This window comes from Capricornis sumatraensis, chromosome 15, assembly GCF_032405125.1.
Source record: "Capricornis sumatraensis isolate serow.1 chromosome 15, serow.2, whole genome shotgun sequence".
In the NCBI taxonomy this organism is placed as follows: domain Eukaryota; kingdom Metazoa; phylum Chordata; class Mammalia; order Artiodactyla; family Bovidae; genus Capricornis; species Capricornis sumatraensis.
In genome coordinates, this window is record NC_091083.1 from 73,021,946 (window position 1) to 73,044,339 (window position 22,394).

Here is a 22,394-nt window from a genome sequence, read left to right on the forward strand (position 1 = left end):
TTCTCAAGAGGCAGGTCAGATGGTCTGTTATTCCCATCTCTTTCAGAATTTTCCACAGTTTCTTGTGATCCACACAGTCAAAGGCTTTGGCATAGTTAATAAAGCAGAAATAGATGTTTTTCTGGAACTCTCTTGCTTTTTCCATGATCCAGCAGATATTGGCAATTTGATCTCTGGTTCCTCTGCCTTTTCTAAAACCAGCTTGAACATCAGGAAGTTCACGGTTCACGTATTGCTGAAGCCTGGCTTGGAGAATTTTGAGCTTAGCTTTACTAGCGTGTGAGATGAGTGCAAGTGTGTGGTAGTTTGAGCATTCTTTGGCATTGCCTTTCTTAGGGATTGGAATGAAAACTGACCTTTTCCAGTCCTGTGGCCACTGCTGAGTTTTCCAAATTTGCTGGCATATTGAGTGTAGCACTTTCATAGCATCATCTTTGAGGATTTGAAAGAGCTCAACTGGAATTCATCACCTCCACTAGCTTTGTTTGTAGTGATGCTTTCTAAGGCCCACTTGACATCACATTGCAGGATGTCTGGCTCTAGGTGAGTGATCACATCATCATGATTATCTGGGTCATGAAGATCTTTTTTGTACAGTTCTTCTGTGTATTCTTGCCACCTCTTCTTAATATCTTGTGCTTCTGTTAGGTCCATACCATTTCTGTCCTTTATCGAGCCCATCTTTGCATGAAATGTTCCCTTGGTATCTCTAATTTTCTTGAAGAGATCTCTAGTCTTTCCCATTCTGTTGTTTTCCTCTATTTCTTTTCATTGACCACAGAGGAAGGCTTTCTTATCTCTTCTTGCTATTCTTTGGAACTCTGCATTCAAATGGGTATATCTTTCCTTTTCTCCTTTGCTTTTCACTTCCCTTCTTTTCACAGCTACTTGTAAGGCCTCCTCAGACAGCCATTTTGCTTTTTTTGCATTTCTTTTCCATGGGGATGGTCTTGATCCCTGTCTCCTATACAACGTCACGAACCTCTGTCCATAGTTCATCAGTCACTCTGTCTATCAGATCTAGTCCCTTAAATCTATGTCTCACTTCCACTGTATAATCATCAGGGATTTGATTTAGGTCATACATGAATGATCTAGTGGTTTCCCCCACTTTCTTCTATTTATGTCTGAGTTTGGCAATAAGGAGTTCATGATCTGAGCCACAGTCAGCTCCTGGTCTTGTTTTTGCTGACTAATAGAGCTTCTCCATCTTTCGCTGCAAAGAATATAATCAATCTGATGTCGGTGTTGACCATCTGGTGATGTCCATGTGTGGAGTCTTCTCTTGTGTTGTTGGAAGAGGGTGTTCGCTATGACCAGTGCGTTCTCTTGGCAAAACTCTATCAGCCATTGCCCTGCTTCATTCCATATTCCAAGGCCAAATTTGCCTGTTACTCCAGGTGTTTCTTGACTTCCTACTTTTGCATTCCAGTCCCCTATAATGAAAAGGACATCTTTTTTGGGTTGTTGACCATGATGGCTACTCCATTTCTTCTAAGGGATTCCTGCCCACAGTAGTAGATATAATGGTCATCTGAGTTAAATTCACCCATTCCGGTCCATTTTAGTTTGCTGATTCCTAGAATGTTGACTTGCACTCTTGCCATCTCCTGTTTGACCACTTCAGATTTGTCTTGATTCATGGACCTGACGTTCCAGGTTCCTATGCAATATTGCTCTTTACAGCATTGGACCTTGTATACGTATATTCCCTCCCTCTTAAACCTCTCTCCCGTCTCCCTCCCGACCCCACCCCTCTAGGTTGATACAGAGCCCCTCTTTGAGTTCCCTGAGACATACAGTGAATTCCTGTTGTCTATTTTACATATGGTAATAAAAGTTTCCATGTTATTATCTCCATGAATCATCTCACCCTCTGCTCCCCTCTCCCCATGGCCATAAGTCTGTTCTTTATGTCTGTTTCTCCATTGCTGCCCTGCAAATAAATTCTTCAGAACCATCTTTCTAGATTCCGGTATGTGTTAGTATATATTTATCTTTCTCTTTCTGACTTACATCATTCTGTATAATAATCTCTAGGTTCATCCACCTCATTAGAACTGACTGAAACATGTTGTTCCTTTTTATGGCTGAGTAATATTTCATTGTGTGTATGTACCACAACTACTTTTTCCATTCATCTGTCAGTGGACATCTAGGTTGCTTCCACGTTCCAATGAGTTCCTTTCTATGGCTGAGTAATACTTAAAAGCTTTTGCACAGCAAAGGAAACAGTCAACAAGATGAACCGACATCCCTCAGAATGGGAGAAAATAATTACAATTGAAACAACTGACAAAGGATTAACCTCCAGAATATACAAGCAGCTCATGCAGCTCAATACCAGAAAAATAAACAACCCAATCAGAAAATGGGCAGAAGACCTAAACAGACATTTTTCTAAAGAAGACTTGTAAATGGCCAACAAACATGAAACGATGCTCAGTGTCGCTCATTATTAGAAAAATGCAAATCAAAACTACAGTGAGGTATCACCTCATACTGGTCAGAATGGCCATCATCAAAAAATCTACAAACAATAAATGCGGGAGAGGGTGTGGAGAAAAAGGGAACCCTGTTGCACTTTTGGTGGGAATGCAAATAGATACGCATTCCATATTCCTACATCCACTATGGAGGGCAGTATGGAGATTCCTTAAAAAATGAAAAATATGACCCCAGTTTTAACTGTTACCCATCATAGCTTTAGAGGGTTTCAACTCTGCTTTGAACTGAGTGTACTTTCGTGTTAGGGTTGAGCCGTTGGAACATTTATCCCATATTTATTCTAAACAGATGATTCTTCATGAAAAGATCTAGAAACTGGGGAATTTGTTGATGGGGTTAAGTGTGATGAAGTACATGTTTTTCCTAACTTTTTTGATGAACTGTTGATGGGAGCCAAAAGGCCAACGACTGTTATTGTTATTTCTATACTAGTAGTTGTTGATCCAGTGATAGCAGCGTATGTCATAGGATACGTTCTTTCTCTTTAAACTGAGGTTTAGTGTTGAGTGAATCTCTTAATTTGCTTAAATGCTTAAGTTATCATGAGCCCTTCAGATGAACATGATGGAATTAGGAGGAATTATAAAAAGCTGGAATCTTAATTTTAAAACACTGGAGTTGGGAATTCCCTGGCAGTCCAGTAGTTAGGACTCCAAACTTTCACTGCCTGGGAAATCTCACGGACAGAGGAACCTGGTGGATTACAGTTCATGGGGTCACATCGGGTCAGACATGACTTAGTGACTAAAGCACCACCACCGCCACTTTCTCAAAGGGTGGTTTTCCCTGTACCTTCACCCAATATCTCCATTCCCAGGAGGCCTTTTCCTTTGTATCAGTATATAAAATAATGTCTCCTTCATGTACACGATTGTGGCTTACTTTTACACCATTGTGATAAAACAGCTGTGATCATTGCTAAATAATGAGCTCATATACTCAATTTCTTTGAACTAAACTGTTGAAATGTGTTTTCCTCCATTCACCTGAGTAATCCATCATCTTTGTTGTAAGCGTTGGCTTTTTCAAAGTGAAGGATGCTAGTTTTTTTGACACAGATCTTGAATGTGGTAACCAGAGTCATTCCAGAGCACCAATCAGTTGAGCAGATAATTATTTTGGTATTTAATCGGTGATAATCTCAATATCAGGTAAAGTGATCACTAAATGAGGTTGTACTTTGTCTTTTAAAGGTGGGAAGAAGAACGCTATCCTGAAGGCATCAAATGGAAATTCCTAGAACATAAAGGTCCTGTATTCGCTCCACCATATGAACCTCTTCCAGAGAATGTCAAGTTTTACTATGATGGTGAGTTGTTCCAAGGTTGTCCAGTTCTTGGCCAAGCAAAGAGTATGTTCTATTTAGGAATAGAAAGTGGGGAAGCATCTTGTTCTGTATTATCCTTTCTGTTTATTTCATTCTGTTCTCATGTCATTGTATGGTTTGGGGAAAGGGCCATCAGGCGTTAATCCTTAAAACCTCATTTGGTACAGGGAAAGTTCCGTGAGAAAGGAGCTGTCTTATCTCCCTTGTTTCCCTTTGAGTCGTGGTCTCAAAAAGGTCCAGCTACATAGGTCGCAGCCAGCCCTTGGTCCACAAGCTAAATGTTTTTATCTGAGGGACATTTCTAAGGAGCTACTCTTTATAAGAGTTCTTAGAAAAGGCTTACTTCAATGGTAGTATTGTATTTTAGTGATATAATGCAAGCTCACAAGCTACTCACTGCTAGAAATAGAATTAGTGCTTGGTTGAGCACTAATTAATTAGCCTGCCATCAACCTCTAGGTAGGGCTGGTAGGTGTCTATCACTCTATGGCATAACACTGTGCAGTTGTCCTTTGTGCAGTCAAGTGTGATGAGCTGCTCTGAGGAAATATTCTGCCTAGTTCTTTGAGAACACCCTTAGACCTCTGTGCTTGGGTTGAAAATTTTGAGAGTAGTCCTTGCTCCCTTATTGGCGTAAAGCAGTATGCAGATGGTAATTCTCAACTTATTTCCCTTATTCCAAGGGTTTTCTCCAGAAATACTCAACTGATTTCCCTCATTCCAAGGATTTTCTCCAGAAATAACCAGAGTATTATTCCTCAAACTCTCAGGTGCTTTAGATTTACCAGGTGGATCTGGGGTCATTTAATTGATATTGAGTGATCATGGGTGCTTCTGAACCAAGTGGTCTGCTGACCAAACTTTGAGAAACTAAGCCAGGAGAACTGCTGAAAAGCACGTCTCTGTCCACCAGCAGTGGTTTCGGGCCATGGATGCTTAAAGGTCAAGGGGTAGTAGTTTATACTGAAAGGCTGGGTCTTGCAAATGAAGAACATGTCAAACTTTTAAAACTGGAATTTGTTGTTTTAAACTGTATTTATTCAACGTGCTGTATTCAGACACCAAGACCCAGCAGTGGACAATACTGACGAATCTCTGGTCTCATGGAATGTGTGATCTCGCAGGATTTTATAGCCTCATTCTAACCTGTGTTGACTGGAGAGCATGGGACAGAATTCTACTGTTAGCCCTCATAGTGGTCATTCTGGAGACTCTGCAATGTAACTCAAAGCCAAAACTCCAATGATAAGATAGAGCCTTAGCTAATCATAAAAGCACAGATATTCTATAGCCCTAGTATAGGTTTACCTTTAGAGTTGAACTTTAGGAGACTCAATTGGTGAAGCCTAACTTTGAGGTCCAAAGTGATTTGAAGGAAAGCTGGGTTCCTTCCTTTAGCCTTTGGGTTTCCCTTACTTTCAGAAATGGGAAGCCAAGGCTTGAACTAATCATTACGGGTCACCCTGGTCCCTTCTACATTCTTGCCCTACCGGAGCTCCAGCTCCAGGGCTCTCACATTTTCTCATTTGGTCTTTCTCGAATTTCTTCCCTTTGATTAGGTAAACTCCCACACTGCAGTAAGTCAAAAAGTTGTATTTGACTTACTACCAAGTTGATAACTGTCAGTCCTGCCTACTCTCTAGGGAAGAGACTTCTCAGACTCCTTAAGTGCCTGCCAGGGAGGAGGGGCACAGGCTGGCCGAAGCAATGAATGACCTCTGAGAACCTCCAGTTTTCAGCTCTGACTCAGCAGTTTCTTATTCCTGGAACTCAGCCATTCCTACAAAGCACTACTCTTGCCAGGAACCTCTAAGTCATCCTCCTACTGTTCTACTGCTGGGAGCTGTCATTTCATCTTTTGGCAGCTCATCTAAACAGGAGGTGTCACAATTGCTTTCTCTATTGGGACAGAATTCAGCAGAATTTCCCAGAGTATACCAAATGTATGGGAGAATAGCTTACATTCTTTCTTGCCTTTTATTTCATTTGTATTATTCTTAGTGACTTACTGGTTTCCTTTATATCAGAAGCGTGTTACATCTTAACTGGCAACACTGGTTCAGACTTGAGTGAATTCTGAAGTGCAGGAACCTCTTGAAAAGCCAGCCTGTCCTTCCCAAGCTGTGTTGTCTTTGGAAGGAGCTGGAAGGTTTAGAGGGGAAGTGGTGCCACCTGTTGGCCTTCTAAAGTTATAGATTTCAAGCAGGTTCTTTCTGTCTACCCTGAAAATTTCAGTTTAGAGCTGCAGTTCCCTGTACCATCCCTGCAATCGGGGATGAAACTGTCTAACCATCATGAGATGAGATATCTTCTGAGTTTTGAAATACATGGAATTTAGGTTAAGTTTTCGTTTTCTGTAATAAATGTGAAAATCCTTGGTGAATTGCTAGTATCTATGTAACAGGTAAGGCAGTGGAAAAATGTGTATAATGCCACGAACCCCTGTCATCCCTGTGTTCTGGATGAGTCCTGTTTCCCTGAAAGAGGCAACTTTATAATAATGCCTGTGTTCCAGGGCATTTCAAACTCTGGTGTGTACACTAGCCACCTGGGGGTCTCATTAGAATGTATGTTCTTGGTTCAGTCGGTCTGGGGTGGGGCCTGAGATTCTGCATTTCTGCCAAACTCATGTGATGTCAGTACTGCTGGTCCATGAACCATACATTGAGAAGCAAAGTTGTAGAGGAAGGTCTTACGTAAATTTTTTCATATGGGATATCTGGGCTTGCCTGCTATGAATATATATATTTTTTAATTCATATTCCACCCACCTAACTTTGAAGAAGAAAGATGCCTATTTCTTTTCCCCACAATTCCTTTCTTCCACTCCCTGTCCTATCCCTTCCTCCCCTTCTTGAACAGAAGCTGTTTAGCTTAGCAGTGGCAGGAGTCCCTCTGAGGATTTGATTTTTAAAAACCATTGAAGAGGTGTAAAGGACCCTGCTTGCTGAAAGGAAAAGGAAGAGTGACTGGGCCTCCCCCAGGTCATCCCTGTCCTGAGCAGGCTCCTGGGAACAATTTACTGGCATAGTCTCCAGAGAATGACCCAGGTAAATATCTACTAAAGAGAAGGAAAATTCATACAAGTAGATGTTAATCGATAATACTGTTTTGTTGTTGTTGTTACCACGCGTCACCAGACCTTTATATATATACCTTCAGAAGGTAAATAAACCATTATGAAAGAAGATGTCTCCAGAACCTCAGTGTTTAACCTCAGAACATGAATACCTCACCTCATTTTTTGGAACCACTTTTGTCTCTAGGTAAAGTCATGAAGCTGAGCCCCAAAGCGGAAGAAGTAGCTACGTTCTTTGCAAAAATGCTCGACCATGAATATACTACTAAGGAAATATTTAGGAAAAATTTCTTTAAAGACTGGAGAAAGGTATTGTAGCCCATGTATTAATATCCTAGCCCCTTAACAAAAACACTGATCTCTACTACTAAGTAATAAATGATAATTTAACCAAAAGAATTCCCTGATATACAATTTGAGTTTTATGAATTTTATTATATTGAAAGTTGGGGTTCCCCCCCTGTTCATTTACTGTATTATATAGGTTTTCTTCCAATAAGAATAACTGTGTTTCTTTTCCTCTTGGCTCTCCTGCGGCTGTAGCCGGGAGAGTTTATCAGATAGGTCAAACAGAAACCTCAGCTCCAGTTGAGCAAAGGAAAGTTTGTCTCTCGGGACTGCCCACTGTCTGCTATTACAAAGAAACATACATTAGCATTGTCCTGTTCCCTTTTGATTCATGCTCTTTGGCTTTAGGTACTTTCTGCTCTTAACACCACATATCCTTTGTCTGCTGAGGTGATTTTAAACAATTTCCTTATTCTTAACTTGGAGAATGTGAACAGAGGCTGAGCTGAAGTTCACTTTCTGAATAGCTGTAAAAATAAGATTTAATAAGTGAATAGAGCAAGGATGTTTCTAAGAGAGAAGGAACGTGGAAATGTTTCATCACTAAATGATATATATATACTTGTGTTTCTCTAGCCGTGGTATTTATGCTTAGAAGATTGTGGCAATGTGCTAAGGAGTCTAAGAAATGACATGAGTGTTACCCTTTTCAATGTTGTTATCCTAAATATTTTTCTACCACATGCATATTTTATAATAGAACAAGGAAACAAAAGCTTCTTTTTCCCCCCAAAATTCTCAAGTTTAGATTGACTGCCTCAGATACTCTTGGACTGAGAACATGATACTTTGCTGTAATTGTGGAGAAACTTGAGGGCTTATTAGTTTATTTACTGTCTTTTTCTGTCTCCCCCTTTTCTTTTAACTAGGAAATGACCAATGAAGAGAAGAATATTATCACCAACCTCAGCAAATGTGATTTTACCCAGATGAGCCAGTATTTCAAAGCCCAGACAGAAGCTCGGAAGCAGATGAGCAAGGAAGAGAAACTGGTACTTCAGAATTTCTTAAACCTCTGGAGAATTTTGAAATAGTGATTAGTTTAATTTTCTGATTCCTACACTAAAGATTTAAGATTCTTGGCCTAGTAAAGTCTCGATTTTTTTAAGCGTTTCACGTAGACTAAAAAATGTGAATAGGCATTATGTTTAAATGGCTCAATATGAGCTGGTGTTCTGACCTAAAAACCAGCCAGTAACCTCCAGTAATACAGTGTTTAAGGAAGAGCATGTCTGACCTACAGTGGCTCCTAGATGTTAGGGACTTAAGACAGATAAAATCATATTGGCCACATCTGTGTACACACACAGACACAGACACACAGACACAGACACGCACACGCACACACGTTCTCTTTCTTTGACCTGTTTTTAGCCACACTCATCCAACTACATCTTCTAGCTGTGGCCAGCCTCATTTCTGAAGGATCTTTCTAGTATCTGAAAATGGATGTCACTTTGTAGGATGTCACTTTCCTCTAGAATATTGGTAGGCAAACTATAGATAGGCTGCTCGTTTTTGTACAAAAGTTTTGTTGAAACATGCCACATCTAACTTGTTTACCTATTATCTATGGTCGCTTTCAGCAGTGGCAAAGTTGAGTAATTACAACAGAAACCGTATGGCTCTCAAGCCTAAAACATTTTCTATCTAGAAAAAGCTTGCCATTCCCCGATCTAGAGACTCAAGGCTGGAGTTTGACTTTTTTGGCTCAAAGCTGGGATCAAAAAAATGGTTAGCGGAGGTCTGGAAGTTAAGTATTTGATATACCTGGCAGTTAAGTATTTTAAGGAATTCTTGGCACTTCGAAGCCTTAAATTTCAGTATCTTAGATTTACGTGTTTATATAATTTAGGCCATTGTCTCTATATAACTCACTGTTTGAGCGTACCTATTTGACCTTTAGTTTAAAAAATTAGTTACTACAGAGATGGTAAGAATGATACCTGCACCATGCTTTTCAGTCTCAGTTTAGTCATCTCAGTATTCCAAATTAGTGAAATTTATTTTATTTTTCACTTCAGGGGTGTTTTTCAAACTAAATCCATGTCAGGAGGTTTTATAAGTATCACCATGTCAGAGCCTTGCCAAGGATACCTGTCACCAGCAGGTGAATCTTTATCTATGCCCAAGGCAGCAGGACTTAGTTTCAATCTAATGGTTGAGTATAATATCAATATGGGGGAAGGGTTAGCACAGGCTAAGGAGGCTCCAAATCTTTCTGTCTTTTGGAGAAAGGATCGCAGTGTGAAATACATGTACCGATATACTAGTAAAGAATCAATAGCAAGTGTCTTTGTGCTGGAAACCCCGTGTGAAATAATGTTCATATGAGAATTTTAAACTTTTAAAAAACTCTGGTTTTCCAGAAATTCCTTGGTGGTCCAGTGGTTAGGACTCTGAGCTTCTACTGCAGGGTGCCTGGGTTCGATCCCTAGTCAGGGAACAAGGTCCCACAAGCCATGCAGTGAAAAAGAAAAGAATTTCATAGGTTTTCCTTTATCTGAATTTGTTTCTTAGTGATTTTTAGACTTTTCTCTACCTGGACCTGTTCTTGTACAAGAGCTAAGAAATGTGTAAGTAGAGAACAATAGATTGAATCCCCTTTGAGTACTTTTTGGCTGTCTTCCAGAAAATCAAAGAGGAGAATGAAAAATTACTGAAAGAATATGGCTTTTGTGTTATGGACAACCACAGAGAGAGGATCGCCAACTTCAAGATAGAACCTCCTGGGCTTTTCCGTGGCCGCGGCAACCACCCCAAGATGGGCATGCTGAAGAGACGAATCATGCCTGAGGATATAATCATCAACTGTAGCAAGTGAGCACAGTTCGTCCTTTGGCCAGAAGTGAAGTGGGTGGCTTCCTTTGTTCTCGGTAGTTTGGATTTTTCCCCCACATTACAGAAGACTGGGAGCAGCATGGTATTTCTGTGTATAGATCTTCAGGTGCTTATCATATATTGTCTGGTGAGGAGGAAGCTTGGAAATACACGCTCACAGATTCATCCACTTCCAGTGATGAAAAGTGAAATTGGTCACTACTTCCCACCTCACTGCTCTACTGCTTTATTTCCACAGAGATGCCAAGGTTCCTTCTCCTCCTCCAGGTCATAAGTGGAAAGAAGTCCGACACGATAACAAGGTTACTTGGCTAGTCTCCTGGACAGAGAATATCCAAGGTTCTATTAAATACATCATGCTGAACCCCAGCTCACGAATCAAGGTAAGTGGTAGCCAAGAGCTGCACCAGTTAGTGGGGCTGAAAATCTCGTCATTTTATTTGAAATCTAATGTCCTCAGCCTCTAGAATCACTTTGAGAAATTGAAAACCATCCCCACCCACAAAAAAGGGTACTTTTCATAATTAGCATTATCTGGTGACCTCCCTAAGATGTTCCCATTTTCTACATCACATTGTAATCTTATTTATTAATTTGCAGATACTAATTGAAATCCCTGTATGAGCCTGGCACAGTGTAGGCATGGTGCTTGGAATTACATTGGTAAATAAGACAGACACACAGTCCTTGCTTTTACATTGCTTACTGTCAAGTGGTCAGACTAATGAAAAATGTGGTAAATGTATATTGGTTTCTACAGCTAGTTATCTTCCTCTTCCTCACCTTTCTGGGCTCTGAAGAAAGGAATATAATTTCTCTGAATCCAGAAAGAGTTGTAAAATCTGGAGTCTTACATACTTTGTCTTCCTAAGTCTTCATCTGAGTAGATTCCACTAGGACTTAATGGGATAATGTTTGGGAAAGCATATCTTCAAACTGTTGTGTACATGTGTGTTACTGTTTATTGATACTGTTATTGAAAAGAGAAAACTCTCTTGGAAGGACTATCAGTTCTTATTAGCCTGCTGGGCATACCCTGCTTGAATGAATCCCTCAGATATACTGTGGAAATATGAATGTCAACTTAAGAGATGAGTTCCGCAAAAAAAAAAACAAAAAAAAACAGAATTAGTTCTGTATAGACTGACTGTTTATATTCAGGGCACTGAGAGTAAAGCCCCTCTTAATCTTGGTTTATAGTTTATTAAACACTTGTTAATACTTGAAAGCCACAGCTCAAAAGGCCATGTGTCTTTTCAAGACCAGACTGCACATTTTCTAGCTTATAGTCCTGTGTCCTAATGAAAAATGCCCCTGTGCATATGTTCTTCAGTGTAATTGGAAAATGACACTGTTCTTAGTTTAAAGTGAGCATGGAATCAGAAAGAGAACCCCCATGGCAAGTAAAAGTCAAAATCACTTTAAGAAACATGTTATATTCCTGTTCTGAAATACCACAGAGCTATAGGGTGACCAAGGTAGATAAAAAGTGGTTTTAGCCCTGAAAGAACTTACGGCCTGCTGGGCAAATTGGGTAAGAATTCAGTTGTATTAGAAAGGTAAATGTTAAATGCTAGATAAAGGGAGCAGTTAGAGAATAGGAACAACTTTTTAAAGGAAATTTGGTTGCAGTTAGGTCTCAAAAGAGAAGTATTTCAAAGAGCAGTGTGTCGTATGGACAGAGAGGAGGGGTATGAAAAAGGAGTAACAAAAGGAATGATCAAGTGATGGTTGGGTAACATTGTAAATACGCTAAATGTCGCTACTGTTGGGGTGAATTTTATATTATTCACACAGTAAAAAAAAATGATCAAAATGAAGGATACTGGATTACTGTTAAAAAGTATTTTCATGTAAGTTGACATTTGATTCTTTTAATAACCATGCCAGACATGTACTAATGCCACCATTTTACAGATGAATTTAGTCTCCGAGAGGCCAGATTGTGGCCAACCTTAAATGCCGCACTAAAGTGACTGGACTGTGTTCTGCATTTGATGGAGAACCGTTGACTTGGAACAGAGGAGTGTCTTGATCCGATATGCAGGCAGAATGCATAATCACATTAGTGAAAGTAAAGTGTTGTCAGTGCTGCAGAGGATACAGGGCACCATTTGAGAGTATACCAGAGCACCTGATCTGGCTTCCAGGGCCTAGGAAATGCCTTTTTAAGGAAGTAATGTTTAAAATGAGACTTGGGTGAGTAGGATTTATCCATGGACTTCCCTGGTGGCTCAGACAGTAAATTGTCTGTCTACAATGCAAGAGACCTGGATTCGATCCCTGGGTTGGGAAAATTCTCTGGAGAAGGAAATGGCAACCCACTCCAGTACTCTTGCCTTGAAAATCCCATGGATGGAGGAGCTTGGTGCAGGCTACTGTCCATGGGGTAGCAAAGAGTTGGGCACTTTTTCTCCAGGATTTATCCATGGAAAGGATAGGGGAATGGGCATTTCAGACAAATAAAGTAGCGTTTTGAAATCCCTGAAGAAAGAAAGAACTGGTGGTCTCAAGGACTGTAGTTTGAGTAAAATGATCAAGAGAGACAACGATGAGGAGGGGACTGGAGACAGGGATGCAGGCCAGATCTTAAAACGCTTCCTTCAGTTTTTTTTTATATTATCTAAATCCAGTAGGAAGCCACTGGGTTTTAAAGGGGAATGATGCCAGATTTGTGTTTTAGAAACCTGTGATATAATTGATCATTCCAACTACTGCTCTGTGGAGACTGGATTGGACCCAGGAAGTAGGGAGACCAAGAGGAGGCTGTTGCAGTACTCCAGCCAAGAAGTGGCAGTGACTTAGGATGATGGCAGCAGGGGTCAAGAGAGACGAACAGATGCCAAATACACAAGGACTGTGTGCTCTCATAGGCGGGATTCACACTGATTGTAGGAGTCTCTGGGGTTGAAAGCCTTGTTAGATAAGCTGAGTGGAGTTCCCTAAGGGCAGTTATAAGCTGAGTGGAGTTCCCTAAGGGCAGTTCAGTTCAGTCAGTCGCTCAGTCGTGTCCCACTCTTTGCGACCCCATGAATCACAGCATGCCAGGCCTCCCTGTCCATCACTAACTCCCAGAGTTCACCCAGACTCGTGTGCATTGAGTAGGTGATGCCATCCAGCCATCTCATCCTCTGTCATCCCCTTCTCCTCCTACCCCCAATCCCTCCCAGCATCAGAGTCTTTTCCAATGAATCAACTCTTCACATGAGGTGGCCAAAGTACTGGAGTTTCACCTTCAGCATCAGTCGTTCCAAAGAACACCCAGGGCTGATCTTCAGAATGAACCGGTTGGATCTCCTTGCAGTCCAAGGGACTCTCAAGAGTCTTCTCCAGCACCACAGTTCAAAAGCATCAATTCTTCGGTGCTCAGCTTTCTTCACAGTCCAACTCTCACAGCCATACATGACCACTGGAAAAACCATAGCCTTAACTAGACGGACCTTTGTTGGCAAAGTAATGTCTCTGCTTTTGAATATGCTATCTAGGTTGGTCATAACTTTTCTTCCAAGGAGTAAGCATCTTTTAATTTCATGGCTGCAATCACCATCTGCAGTGATTTTGGAGCCCAGAAAAATAGTCTGACACTGTTTCCACTGTTTGCCTATCTATTTCCCATGAAATGATGGGACCGGATGCCATGATCTTCATTTTCTGAATGTTGAGCTTTAAGCCAACTTTTTCACTCTACTCTTTTGCTTTCATCAAGAGGCTTTTTAGTTCCTCTTCACTTTCTGCTGTAAGGGTGATGTCATCTGCATATCTGAGGAGAGCCAGCCAATTCATTCAGACAACATCCAGACACCTCTTATGCACTGTAAGGACTTAAGCAGGTTTCTGAGTAATGGTTATGGTAGTAAACCTAGAAAGTCACATAGATGTAGGCCCTGCCTAGAACCTTATACCCAGTGCAGAGTGGCTCACTCCAGCAGCTGGGTTGCGAACCTGAGTCATGAAAAATTGTTAAAGGCTTGGAGAGTGGTACTGTTGAGGGGAAAATAAATGTGATTTCTTAAGCTTTCTGCCTGTCCTCAGTTATCTCCAACTCGGAATAGATCTTCAGAGGTTGAGGTTTTGACAGTGTGTTAAATAGTTTTTTTTTAAGTGCATTGCCAGCAGGAGATAAGAGTCTCTTTTTAGATAAAAGTAGAAAGATACAAGCAATAAGGATTTTATTTTCAATGATATATTTCCAATATACAAAAATAGATATAACAATCATTTATATAGCACCCTCCATCTGCCCGTGTCAAACCTTAACATTGTGTCCTATTTTTTCAACTACTTCATTTCATAAAAAGTATTGTGATAAACATAGCTGAAGCTCACTAGGTAACATTTACTCTTTCCCTGGAGAATACTAAAATGAATTTAATGTTTTCATTCTTGTGTGTATTTTTAGTACATTATGTGTCCATGAACACCATGTAGTATTGTTTTACAAGGTTTGATTTAAAGTTGGATATTTATTGAGATCATTTTGCAACTTATTTCACCACCCTTTGGTTTTGAGAGTTTATTATCTTGATACATATTTCTAATTTACCCATTTTTATTTGTTACATAATATTCTATTATATAAAAAGTCATCTGTTCTCTTGTCAACAAACATTTAATTAGTTTACAGTCATTTCCTAATATAAATAGTGCTGGAATAAACACATTTTCCTTAGGTATATAGATGAAAATTTTCTTTAAAGAGTCTTTATTAGATATTTCCAAATTGTTGTCTGAAGTACTGGAACCAGTTTACCTTACCACCATCCTCCCAACATTGTGCTCAAGTTTCTCTTTTTTCCATATCTCTGCCATCATTTCTGAAATTTTGCTCTTTAAAAGATGTTTGGATCTATGATCCATTAGAATGTATTTTTGTAGATGGTTTGAGGTTGAGATACACTGTATTTTTTCCAAATGCATAACCAGTTGTCCCAGAACAAGTTAATTGTGTTTACCCCTCTCTCATACATCACGTTTCTACAAGTATGTCATATTGTTTCTGGGCTCTCTGTCCTGTTGTCTGTTTTTTCATCAGTAGCACACTGTCTGACCTACTGTAGCTTTATGAAGTCTTACTATTGAGTAGGACAAGTTTTCTTTGTCTCATTCTTCAAAATTGTCTTGGCTCTCTGCTTTTTCACATTAATTTTGAGATAAGTTTGTCAAGTTCTAATGAAGGCTATTGAGATTTTTTTATAGGATTGCATTGAAATTATAGATTTTTTAAAAAATATGTACTTTGTTTATTTGGCTGCACCGGATCTTAATTGCAGCATGCTGAATCTTTTGTTGAGGCATGTGAACTCTTAGGTGCAACATGCGGGATCTAGTTCCCTCACCAAGGATTGAATCCAGGACCCCCTACATTCTGAGCACAGAGTCTTAGCCAGTGGACCACCAGGGGAGTCCTGAAATTATAGATTAACAGGGGGTAAATATTGAGATTATTTTATTGAATCTTCTCATCCATGAACCTGTTACATGCCTCACCATTAATTCATGTCTTTGAATGTATCCTTCAATATTATGTCCTAATTTTTTCCATAGAGGTTTTACACGTTTAAAATCTTTTCTAAGAGGCCTTATAGTTTCTTGTGCTATTGAATTTCAAGTATTTGTTGTTGTTACTACATTTTTGTTCGTTATTACTGGAGTAGTAATGCTGTTGATTTTTTAATATTGATCTTCTATCTAGCAACTTTGCTGAACTCTTATTCTAAAAGTGTCTGTGTCTTTTGGAGTTTCTATATAGACAGTTAAGTGACCTACAAATAGAGACAGAAATTTTTACTCTTCATTTCATATATATATATATATATATATATATATATTTTTTTTTTAAGTACAGATATAGTTTTAAATATACTCAGTCTAGACTGTCAATCCTAGGGCTTTATTTATTTTAGAAAACTCTCAGCCATCATTTCTTCCACGGTTTCTAGACCATTCCTTTGCATTTTATTTCTTTATCTTTTTAGGTCTGATCTTCATTTGGGGAGAGTTCCCAAGGACTTACTTCTACTCACTAATTCTCTATTTGATTATATCTAATCTAAAATTTACCCCTCCTGTAATTTGCTTCAATTATATTTTTTCAGGATTTCTAATTATTTTTATTTCAAATTTACTTGATTTCATTTCATTTAAGGCATGTGCTTATTTTATCACTTTTGGAGTCCTTTTTAGTAGATTTTTTTTTTCTCTCCTGAAAATCTTTGTTTTTTAAGTGTTACCTGAAGTGAATTCATGTACTAATTACTTTTGTTGACAGTTCTAACCCATTTCCTCATATATTTTGGAGTTAGTTTGTAAACCCTGTCGACTGGGAAGTAGTTCTTGTTTCTGTACCACTCCCTTTTCTTTCTCTTCGCTCTGTACTTCTCTGCTCACTCCTCTTGTCTTAGAGGGAGTCTAGCCCAGCTCAGCCCAAGTTGACACAGCCCCTGGCTTCAGGTTGCGTAAAAAACAATAAGGCCCCTTTTTGCATGAAGCACTTCCATTGCTGTGTGTTTGGAGGAAAGTGATGATTAAAGCATGAATTCACTGACCTGATCTGACCCAGAGGTCTATAAAGAGTACATTTTTGTCAAAGAGGGTGAAGGGTGGTAATTGGTAGTTTTACTTCATGGAAGACTTTGGGTCCAGTTTTATAGGAGGCTACCATCATGGGGCACACCTTTCTGCTGAGCCTCCTGAGATTTCTCCTAAGATTGTTTGCTTGTTTTTGTATCTATATTTTGTTCATTCATTTCTCCCATGTAATATTGCTAGACCTTTCTACTCCATCTCTGCTCCATCAAGGAATTTAACTCAAGTATGATGTGACTTATGGATTTTTGATAGTTGAAAACTTTCGGTTTGTGAAAGGTAAAAAGCACAGCTGAAATGTGTCCTTCTGATGTATCCTGTCTTTGCCCCTTTTTAGAAACTTGGATTGGTCTACTTGCAGTCATAACCAGGGTTACAGTACTTGCAGTCTCACAGGTCATTGAAAGGATCAAGACTTTTGAGAGTCACAGTAACACATGGTCCAGCTACTGATAAGATTGTCCTGAGCTCATTCACATCTGTGTGTGCTCATCTTGGTTTGTTCTGCTTTTTCTCCCAGGATTTCCATTAAACAGACATCTTCTTGCAAGTGTTTCCATTCCTTTCTTCTTCCACTCTGTACTTGGTACCCGTAGAATCTGAAATGGCAGGGGAAATGATAGCTCTCTGGAACCTGTGTTTTCAACAAAACTCTATGATCCCAGATAAACCATGGATATAGAGATTACAAAAGGATTGCTTATAGTAGGTATTCAACCACTAAGTCCAACCTCTGCCAAGCATTATCTGGTCTTACAACCTGAGGTTCAGCCTTAGTAAAATTAAGGCTCCTCAAACCAGTTTTAACTTTACAAATAAAATTCATAATTTTACTTGTAAATGAAGTATAGCAACCTTCAGGATCACTGTTGCTATCACACTGCATTCAGTCATACTAAAATATTCTCAGTGCCAAATACACATCTCTGCTTTTTCTCTTTAGAACCTATAATTCTGGGCTTTCAAAGATGTATGTATCTACAATCTTTTAAATGTAACCATCTGGGGATTACAGGCTGGAAGAAAAATGCCTTTATGAAACTTTATAGTCTTGGGAAGCTCTGATTTTGGTGTGTTTTATTAGAAGGAGAAAATAAGACATGCTTATTTTAAAAAATTATGTTCTGAACCTGACTTTTTAGTATACAGTTCTAAATTTTAAAGCATAAAAGAGCTAGAAGCTAGACCATTAAAGCTTCTAGATGATGTCATGGCAGAACATCTTCATGACCTTGGAGTAGATTTCTTGGACACAGAGTAAACAATAAACAGTTGAAACAGTGAACTTCATTTAAAAATTTTTGTTCAACAAAGGACACTACTAAGAAAACAAATACACAGGTAACAGGGAGAAAACATTTGCAACATGTATAGCTGACATAGGCTTGTATCCTGTATATACAGAGAATTCGTATCATTCAATAATAAAAAAGATAAACATCCTCATAATAAAAGAGCAAAAGTTGGATGCTTTAGAAGACAGAGGAACGGCCAATAACAAAGCACGTGAAAGAGCGCTACTCATCGTCACTATCTGTCAGTGGAATGCAAATTTAAGCCGCAGTAAACTACTGTTTCCAGTTCCAGGTATTTCTGCTGCAAATAAAATGAAAACATATGTCCGCAAAGACTGCACAGCAATGTTCATAATGCTATATTAATGTGAGTCTAAAACTGGAAACATCCCAGGAGTCCATTGTCAGAATAAATACAGTACAGTGTAGTCAGACACATTAGGGGTCACCATGGAATATACCATATATATACATATGAGGGGACTTTCTGGATTGACAGAAATATTCTCTTAACTTGATAGGGTGTGGGTTACATGTATTACGGATTGTCAAAACTGATCTAACTGTATACTTAAAAATGTGTAACATAAACTTTTTAGAAGATTTAGAGTGAAAGATTGAAAGGAAGTATTAGAAGAAAAAATACTACTTATATCTCAAAAGGATTTGAATCTATAAAGAACTCTGTAAATCAATAAGACCATGATATTTAAGAATGGACATGTATGGAAAGCTGGATAGATTTTATTTTTAAACATGGTATAAATACCTAGGGCCAGTTTATTGTCTTTTGTTTAAATTACTTGTGTTTGGGGTTCAGATTGCCATTCACTCTCTGAATTCTATTCAGGGAAGCTGAACACTGCAGGGATAAGCATACTTCCTAGAAGCCAGCCCTCTGCTGTTAGACCTAGTTCAGTTCAGTTCAGCTCAGTCGGGTAGCTTCTCCCATCACTCCCTTCTCTGTGTCCTTATTTGAGAGAATCCTGGATCCGTGTGCTAGGAGCCTAGCCAACCTGTGAAGAAAAGTTGGTCTGGTGGTTATGGCCTGTGACTGACTTGTTAGGTTTGTAAACTTTGCTTCAGTGGTGTGGCTAAGGAATGGGCAAATGAAGACACAGACTCAGGTTTTGGTAGGCCTGTGTGCATCAGAATGATGGGAAAGAGCCTGCTTCTGAACTGGCGACTGTGCTGTTGCAGATGAGCCTTTCGTGTGTGTAAGACGGGTTGTGAGGGAGATTCATTACTGTCTTGAGATTTATTACTTACAAGAGGAAAGCTTCTGTCACACCTTTTTCTTATTTGCCCTCTTCAGTGTCAAAGTAAACTTAGAAGAACCAGAGAGAAATTTTCAGCTTCCCATTGTCAGCATATAGAACTTGGATATTTCTCCTGTATCACTCAACCACTAAATCACCCACCCACAACAACAGGTAGTTAAGGAATCGCTTGTTTTGTAGCCAAACAAGCACACAGCACTATACCACACACAGTTGGGGGGAGAGTGCTGATGACTCATCAGAGTAGCTGGGTAAGCTTTCATTTGTGAATGTTTGGAACTAGAAGTAGCAGACATTTCTTGCTTTGTGTGTCCCACACTCCTGCATGCTCAGAAGGCCAGAGGCCTTGACCACAGGTCTTAGGCCTCAGAGACCACAGGTCTGTGTCATAGGTAGAAATCACTGTGGCTCTTCTCGGTTGTGGGCTGGGGGAATTAAGAGCAGAGATTCTTGAGTTCTTAAATTCTATCCCTGTGTCTATGTCATACAGTCTGTTTCTGGCCTTGTAATAATCCCTGGCCATTTTGGATTTCTCCGATTTTCTTTTCTTTTTTTCCCCTTTCCTTTCTCACTTGACATCATCAGTCCTTGCTTGTGACTTTTTCCATTTAACAAGGTCACAGAAATCTTCCCTTGTTGTTGATTAGACTGTCTTTTCACACCCTTTTAAAAACCTTACATTGGCTTTAGAATCAATTTTTAAACCTGCCACCAAAAGCTCTAATGTTAAAAAAAACCCATCTTCACAATAACAGTTTCCCTCAGTCTCATCAAGAATACTTTTAAATGCAGAAGTTAGAAAATGGTGAATAATTGTAGCTGTTCCTGGAAGTCATTGTGTTCCTTAGTAATTATAAGCTGTAATCTTTGGTTCTGCTTCCTTGACAGTTCCATCAAACTGTGAAGGATTATCTTGAATTTAATGAAGTTCAGTCCCAGCAAAAAACTGCTCTTGGGTCACAGATTCAGCAACAAGACTGTGATGCTGATGTGGGATTAGGGATGTTTATACCCTTTGTATTGACAGAAGTTAATTTGGGGGACATATCGTGGGCTTTCTTAAGAACATAAAACATTTCACAAAATGAAAGCCAGAGGCTTTTTTAGCAATCAGACAGGAACCAGTTCTGCCTGTCAGGGAATGGGACAGCGCACATCGTCACCCAGTAAATGCCTTGCTTCACTGAAGCTCGAGTTCCTTCTCTTTGGTTCAGAGCTCTGAAGTTGGATATTCAGTGTCTGTCTTTATTCCACTATCCCTAAGCAATCCGCCCTTGGGTCTGGGTCTTTGCAGGGTGAGAAAGACTGGCAGAAATATGAGACTGCTCGGAGGCTGAAGAAGTGTGTGGATAAGATCCGGAACCAATATCGGGAAGACTGGAAGTCCAAAGAGATGAAAGTCCGGCAGAGAGCTGTAGCCCTGTACTTCATTGATAAGGTGAGGGCATCTTCCTGTCACACTGCCTACCATGTTCATCTTCATGAAGATGGAGGAGGCATGTATTTCTCCAGGCCCTGTGCTTTAAGTACTGCTGGAGAGGCAGTGACAGCCCAGTAATCTGTCATCCTGCTCACCCAGTCTCTAGCCTAGTAAGGAAGGTAGAAGTGGCGAGACAGGTGTTCAGTGTCAGACTGACTGCTGCTGTCTCCAGTCTGTCTAATAGAAGGACTTCCATGAGTCTGAATGTGCCAGAAAGACTGACATTTGCAAACTCTTTGACCATGTGCCACCCCCCAAAATATTTTATATCACAACCCAATATATAAGTATATTTGTGTTTGTGTATAAGTGAAACATATGTCACACAAAACAGTGCTCAGCCTTTCTATGAGCAGCAGATTCTTACAGGTTTTCCTCTGTTCCTTATTTTTAAAAAGAATGGTTATAATCCTTAAAACTGGTTAAATAGTGCTTGCTTCGGCAGCACACAGAGTAAAATTGGAATGATACAGAGAAGATTAGCATGGCCCCTATGTAAGGATGGCACACAAATTCATGAAAATTAGTTAAATGATCGCCAATGTATCACAACTACAGTTTGGAAGACAGTGCTTTCGAGATCAGTTTCTCACACTGTTTCAGGAAAATAAGGTTTCATGTTTTCCCTTGGTTTTAGCACGGTTTATGTTTAACACAAGTTCTGAATTAAACATTAAGAAAAATTCAGAGACTAGCTTTTTGAGTCTGATTGCCCACAGTTTTAAATATCTTCTTTCCTCCATTCCCATTTGAGAGGACAGAGTAGAGAGATGTTTTTTGGGGAAGGTTAATAGCCCTTGATTCTCTCTCCACACTGTATTTGATCAGGGAAGAAGCAACAGTGCAGATTCAGAATTCCTGAGCCTTGCAGACTGATGCCCTGGCCCCAGAGAGACTCGGGATGCTTCTGATTTGGGTTTCCTAGACAGTGTATGATACTGAAGTTCTTCATTCGTGCTTATCTTCTCTCCGCACCCCACCCCACCCCCTCCCCCCCTCCACCCTGCCCCGCAATCTCCTCCCGGGACAGCTTGCTCTGCGAGCAGGCAACGAGAAGGAGGAAGGAGAAACAGCGGACACTGTAGGTTGCTGCTCGCTTCGTGTGGAGCACATCAATCTGCATCCGGAGCTGGATGGTCAGGAGTACGTGGTGGAGTTTGACTTCCTGGGAAAGGACTCAATCAGATACTATAACAAAGTCCCCGTGGAGAAGCGAGTAAGTTCATGTGGCCTGAGCTCCCTGGCCTGCTTTTGCTTTCATTCCTTGTTTAGTGCTTTTCCTGTGCTCTGTGTTTTGCTGAATACTAGAAAAGATGGTTTGAAAGAGTGAAGAGGTACTGTTTGGTGTCCTGTGTACCTCCTTTTAGCCCTTTACCCCTCACCTGTGCTACAGAGCATGCTGCAAAAGAGTTGGTCCTCACCACAGCTTGCACATTATGTTTATCCCAGTGTGTTGTTTTAATGATATAACCACTCTTTAGTATCCCTTGGTTGTATTGCAAATTTGTCACTTTTGTAGCTTTGCTCAACTTTCCCCCAGCTCCTGATTCAGCAAAAAGGTAGCCCTTGAGTCTCTGGATCCCTCAGCCCAGAGCTGAAGCGGGTGCTGCAGTGCCATGGCCCCCCGATGGGTTGTGCCTGACCCACAGAG

General features: G+C 40.0%; 1 protein-coding gene and 1 non-coding gene across 2 annotated transcripts in view; both read left to right on the top strand.

Moving 5' to 3' along the window:
* Nucleotides 1–22,394, top strand: part of TOP1 (DNA topoisomerase I) — an 85,319-nt gene that overhangs the window by 54,766 nt on the left and 8,159 nt on the right. Inside the window, exons 9-15 of the mRNA XM_068987842.1 lie at nt 3,702–3,817; nt 7,102–7,223; nt 8,132–8,254; nt 9,895–10,082; nt 10,342–10,486; nt 20,558–20,701; nt 21,774–21,959. Coding sequence (XP_068843943.1) covers nt 3,702–3,817; nt 7,102–7,223; nt 8,132–8,254; nt 9,895–10,082; nt 10,342–10,486; nt 20,558–20,701; nt 21,774–21,959 — 1,024 coding nt within the window. The remainder of the gene's footprint in view (nt 1–3,701; nt 3,818–7,101; nt 7,224–8,131; nt 8,255–9,894; nt 10,083–10,341; nt 10,487–20,557; nt 20,702–21,773; nt 21,960–22,394) is intronic.
* LOC138091955 (U6 spliceosomal RNA) lies at nt 21,173–21,279 on the top strand. Its single transcript, XR_011145980.1, has one exon. It is a non-coding gene; the product is annotated as a U6 spliceosomal RNA (small nuclear RNA).